General features: G+C 36.9%; 1 protein-coding gene across 1 annotated transcript; it reads left to right on the forward strand.

Moving 5' to 3' along the window:
• The first annotated feature begins 562 nt into the window (after window positions 1–562).
• LOC131793693 (small ribosomal subunit protein uS15m) lies at window positions 563–4,680 on the forward strand. The gene is made up of 7 exons (XM_059111149.2): window positions 563–710; window positions 800–889; window positions 1,433–1,496; window positions 2,543–2,591; window positions 2,864–2,930; window positions 3,126–3,193; window positions 4,424–4,680. Exons 1-7 carry the CDS (start codon window positions 629–631, stop codon window positions 4,646–4,648), a joined length of 645 nt encoding a protein of 214 aa, XP_058967132.2. The 5' UTR covers window positions 563–628; the 3' UTR covers window positions 4,649–4,680.
• Window positions 4,681–5,227: the final 547 nt, after the last annotated feature.

The raw sequence follows: 5,227 nt of genomic DNA on the forward strand, positions 1-5,227 counted from the left end.
CATTTACAATGACACTTTTGTATTTAAGGATTGGTAACGTAAGCAGTGACACCAAAAGGGTGTTTCAATTAATCGATACCTTCAGCGGTTTTTATCAATAAGCCACTTCGGAGTTTTACAATTGGTTAAAAAATCGGGCGACTCGACGTTTTATTTCAGGCGACATGACTCATGTTCCGGGTATGATAAACGTCGTATATTTTTATCTTGAAAATAAATCCTTGCAAACGCTCTCTTTGGGTGGACGTCTATTTCAGGAGTGGATCGTGAAGCAGGAACTCTGTCAGTCCAGCGAAAAAGTGACAGAAAGAAGTTGCTGAAAAACCAGGTCCAGTGAATGTAAAACGTGCTGCACCTGTGAAATTTTTTACACGCAGAGAGCAACTATTTTAATCAAAATGTGACTTATACTCAGAAAAATCAGAATCACCGCAGTGCTGATGTGTGAAACTTTACAGTTCACGCTAACGCATGTGATACAAATGAGATTTTAACCTCATGTACTCCAGTAATTAAGTGGTATTTTCCTCCTTGCAACAACCCATAGTAGACTGGGACTGGCACTGATTGAGCCTGCGAAACATGCCGCTGGGAAGAATATAAAATGGCGGCGTAGCACCAGCGCAAAATGACCTTTCTTCATCGCTTGAGATTTATATCGTCACCTTTCAATTATTTGGCTTTACAGAGAATTTCTTCCACACGTGGAGGTATTATCTCTAACAATACCTAGAAATGCTTGCTGACATTCTTGGTACCCGTTTCACCTCGAAATGTTTCTTCTTTGATATCCGTACAGGAATTTCTTCAGCCTGGCCTCTGGCAAAGCTCCCGACGAGATATTTACGGCTATGGTTTCCTTTTTTAAAAGCAGAAGTAGATATTACTGGTAGGCTTAAATCATTGTGCTTTTTGATGGTTACTTAAATACTAAAAAATCATGCTTCAGCAAATATTGAAATCTTCACTGGGTTGAGCAAACTCTTCTAAGCTCCCATGGCCAAACCATGAAGACGGGCTTCCACGATGTGACATTTTTCAGCTCCCATCCCTAAAATGGCCTCATTGTATTTCTTTAACTATTTCCATCTTTACGTTAGCATTCATATTCTGCACAGTGTCCACTTTACATTTTCTGTGGTACTGACAAAGAGAATTTGTTCAGAAATCGCGAACTTCTTAAATTGGTTACCGGGGGTAACATTTCTGTCGTTCCCATGACCTTTACATGTGATTCAAGGGCGATGCTGCAAGGAGAAAGTATAAGCCAAACATCCATAGGATTAAAGGGTTTAAAGCCATGTAAAATCCTTCCTTCTGAAACCACTGTGCATGCCTAGTTATTTCTGTGTTTTCAGTTTAAATTTTGTCCTCTGTTGTTAGACTCCAACACAACTGTTATCTCTTCACCTATACCTTTTTTCTTTCAAAGCTGACTCCTGGTCAAGTGGAAGAAAGTATGTCAGTGGTTTTGAAGATATTGAGGAACTCCATAAGTAAGCGTTGCTACATCATACTAAATACCTTAACATGTTGATGGTGTTTGAAACAAGGATATGCCCTGGCAAAATACAAAGCTTTAAACAGCTTTCCTCATAAATAGTTTAGAATGAGGGAATAGGCCATTTTGAACATGGAGAGGTGCATGCAAATCTTTCACAAATTCTGAAAAGATGGTAGTAAGATGACATTAAAGGTTATGAAAAAGGTTGCCTGACCACTAGTAACCAGCTTTGTAAGCTTGTTGTAAAAACTGACTTAGCTTTCATGAACCTTTTACCATTAGGTTGAAAAATAAATTTGGTGAAAAATGTTTTTAATTCTATTGGATTACCTCCTGTAATAGAATGTCATTCAGCTAGACAAAAAAAAAAGAAAGAAAGAAATTACATAAGAGAAAGTAAACAAGTTAAAAAAAGGAACAAGAAAAAGTAAAAACAATGGTTGAGTGAGGGATGTTAACCCTTAAAGCAGGAAAGCTAAGACTTTAAGTTTGAAATTACACTTTCACACCTTGCTTTCTTATTGTATTTTAAACCCAAATGTTTGCAATAGAATATATAGGTTAGGAAGTTAGGTACAACTGTATACATGATCTCTTTTAGAAATTTAGCCTTGATTAGGTACTTTTATATCAACAAATCATGGTTTATTGAGTGCAATACTTAAAATTTGTTTGTCCAGATCTATAAAGACTGGACTGGACTGGTTTATTATTAAATCACATCGCAGTAAAATACTGAATTGCGTAATTATTTACAAGCTACTAATATACAATTATAAATAAATAATAGAACCAGATAACTGGACTTCTTTTTACTTTTCACTTTTCTAGAAAGGTGCTTTGGTTAGAAGATGTAAAACAATTCAATGTATAAGAGTAGTGTCACTTGCTCTCTTGCAAGCTTCTGTTTGTTCTTCACTACCCAATGGTTTTTCAAGTGGCCTGACCATATCACTTCTTGTCCATTGAACAAATGACCCACTTTTTAAAACTGATCTGTGAAAATTGCTGATTACTATTGTCTTTGTCTCTTAAAAGTGCCCCTGAAGAAGTAAAGAGAGTGTTTAGTCTTCAAAATGCAAGTCAGGTAATGTTGCAAAACAACCTTGTTTTGCATATAATTCTGGTACTTAAGTTCCCATGTGTTGTGGTCATAAAGAGATTTTCCTTTTTTTTTTAATTCAAATTTTTTTGTGCTTTTCTAATTGTATCAGTGAAAGTATCTACAAAATAAACACTGTTGTAAGGCTAAGTTAAGCTATTAATGTAAGCAGCTTTGGTTGGTTTGATTTGTTGTTGACCAATGTCAATTCTGATGATCTGAAAAAACTGCCTTTGTATTGTTTTTCCTCTATGCAGTGGGAACACCGTAAAATTGGTCTAGGAAAGATGGAACAAAAATATGCAGATAAATATGAACAAAAAAGTAAGTCTTCTAGAATGGTAAATTAGTGTCTGAGTTGAAGCTTCAGATGGGAGAATATTTGGCTTGAAGTTCCTTAGGTGCCACTTTTAATCTTTCCAACAGACCAAGATTTAGTAATGTCATCTGAGATCTTTTAATGAACAGATGTTCTGGCCTCTAAGAAGTCTCAATAATTATTACCTGAATTTCTTTCAGTTGCAAAGTTGACCATTCAAATTGAGGCAGTGAAAGCAAATAATAATGATGGAAGGAGAGGAAGAAAGGTAAAATTTTGTGTACTTCCACTCTCTAGGACTGAATACCAGTGTGAGGCAGATACTTTTGCTAGGAAACATTCATAGCTGGTGTCAGGAGAAGTTACTAAGTTTTTTGGTAACTTCACTCTTGACAAGGTTTCCATCTCACTTAACCCTGTAACTCACATGAGTGACCGATATAGAATTTCTCCTTACAATTCAATACATCAGGCAGACAAGTGATGAGAATAAAGAAAAATATCAATGGGGGGATTATTAGTTGATCCAATACCAAAATCTGCGATCTGACCCTGTAAAAATTGTCTCTAGGCAGTGAAAGGGTAAGGTTGACAAGTGTATTTTTCTTGAAATCCTACGTGTAATAGAAGACATATACACCCCTGTATACCTCTTAAGGAAGACAACATCAATGAATTTTCTTGTGCATTTAGTGATGCTGTTTACAACCACAGGACCTCTGAGAGGCCTTAAATTTAATTCTCCATTCCCAGGAGTAACCAAAAGGCATTTTTCCTTACTTTATAAATACTTTTTAATGTAGAAAGGTATTGAAAAGAAAAATTAATGTCCAAAAACATGATTTAACATTCAACACTAGACTCTCAGAGCTAAAATTTTACAAAATGTTTGACAGTCAGTAAGGGGGATCTATATTTAGATACTGGGAGTGGTAGGTTTTAAATTGTGGAAAAGAATTCCCTAATTTTCCCTTTCTTGCTTAGCATTGAGTTGAGCCTGTGCAAGGTCCCTGAGACTCTGTGATACGAGTTTTGTTGCCTGTGTGTGGTGCTTATATTTGTTGCGATTTGCCGTGGTAGTCAATTCTTTGCCAAAACTGAGGGGAAAACACCGTGCCTTTTTACCACATTTTACCTAAACAATTGAGGTTATTAAAAAGACATGAGATACGTTGCGATAGCAGAAGATGTAGTCCAAGTTCTTTTTCCTTCGTTTTTGTGAACTGAGACGAATTCGAGCGACGCAAATCTTTATCCATCTTGAGAAAACAGGTCTTGCTAATAACGGATTTATTACAATCTGGCCTGAAAGTTCAAAGCGGGGACAATGCTGAAAATTTCGAACGGGCAAGGTTAGCTTATTCGAACAATGGATTTGTTATTATGATTCACCTCACCAGCTCAAGGAGAGCCAGGCGTCTAATAAAATGATTTTTTGCTTTTTAATTCAATAAGCTATAGATGTGATGAATTTTTTTTTGATCTGCTTGTTTTTTAGGACATAGGGAATAAAGTATTTCTTTCTTGGCTGATTGCACAACGAAGAAAAAAACTACTGAACCTGAAAAACCTTCGTTTTGAGCGCTACCTGGAACTAATAAAAGAACTTGACATAGCTCCACTGGAGAGCCCGCACACAAAGTGGAACAAGTACAAGTTTAGGCAGTTTAAGATGGGTGTAGAAATCAAGGAGAAGAAGCGGCCATACCTACGGCGTGTATAACGATGGAAATAAACGATAAATTTTCGTTATAACGTGTTCCTTTCATTAACGAGGCGGGGGCATCCATGAAGACCCTTTACAATTTGGAGTTAGAGGAAATGATAGAGATCATTTTTTGATGGTTGATATACAAAAAACGAAGTAATCACAACGGGCGATCAGAGCTAAGGTTGATATCACTAAGAGCCACTCATTACTCAGAGTGAATAAAAACTGGTGCGTTGGAAGACGCGCGTAAGCAAGACTCGTTCTTGTTTCGCATTTATATTGTCTGGTTTGACTCGGACCACTGAGTGTGAAACATCTAATTTCCTTTACCACATCACCCCTAAATCAAACATTAAGGTCACGAGAGAAAAAGGAAGCGATCATCATCTAAGAGTAGCTATTGATTGTTCAACAAATTCTCCTTGAGAGCACCTAAGGGAATTTATAGAGAACAGTATGGAGAATATACATGCTGAAGTAAGGTTCAGTTTTGCATCTGAGTGATTGAGAGTGATGCGGTCTGAGGTCGACACTCGCCATGTAAACTGCGAGTTCAGCGATTAAACAAGAAAGCAGCAGCCTGTCTCAGGG

The sequence above is a fragment of the Pocillopora verrucosa genome, chromosome 9, assembly GCF_036669915.1.
Source record: "Pocillopora verrucosa isolate sample1 chromosome 9, ASM3666991v2, whole genome shotgun sequence".
Taxonomy (NCBI): Eukaryota; Metazoa; Cnidaria; class Anthozoa; order Scleractinia; family Pocilloporidae; genus Pocillopora; species Pocillopora verrucosa.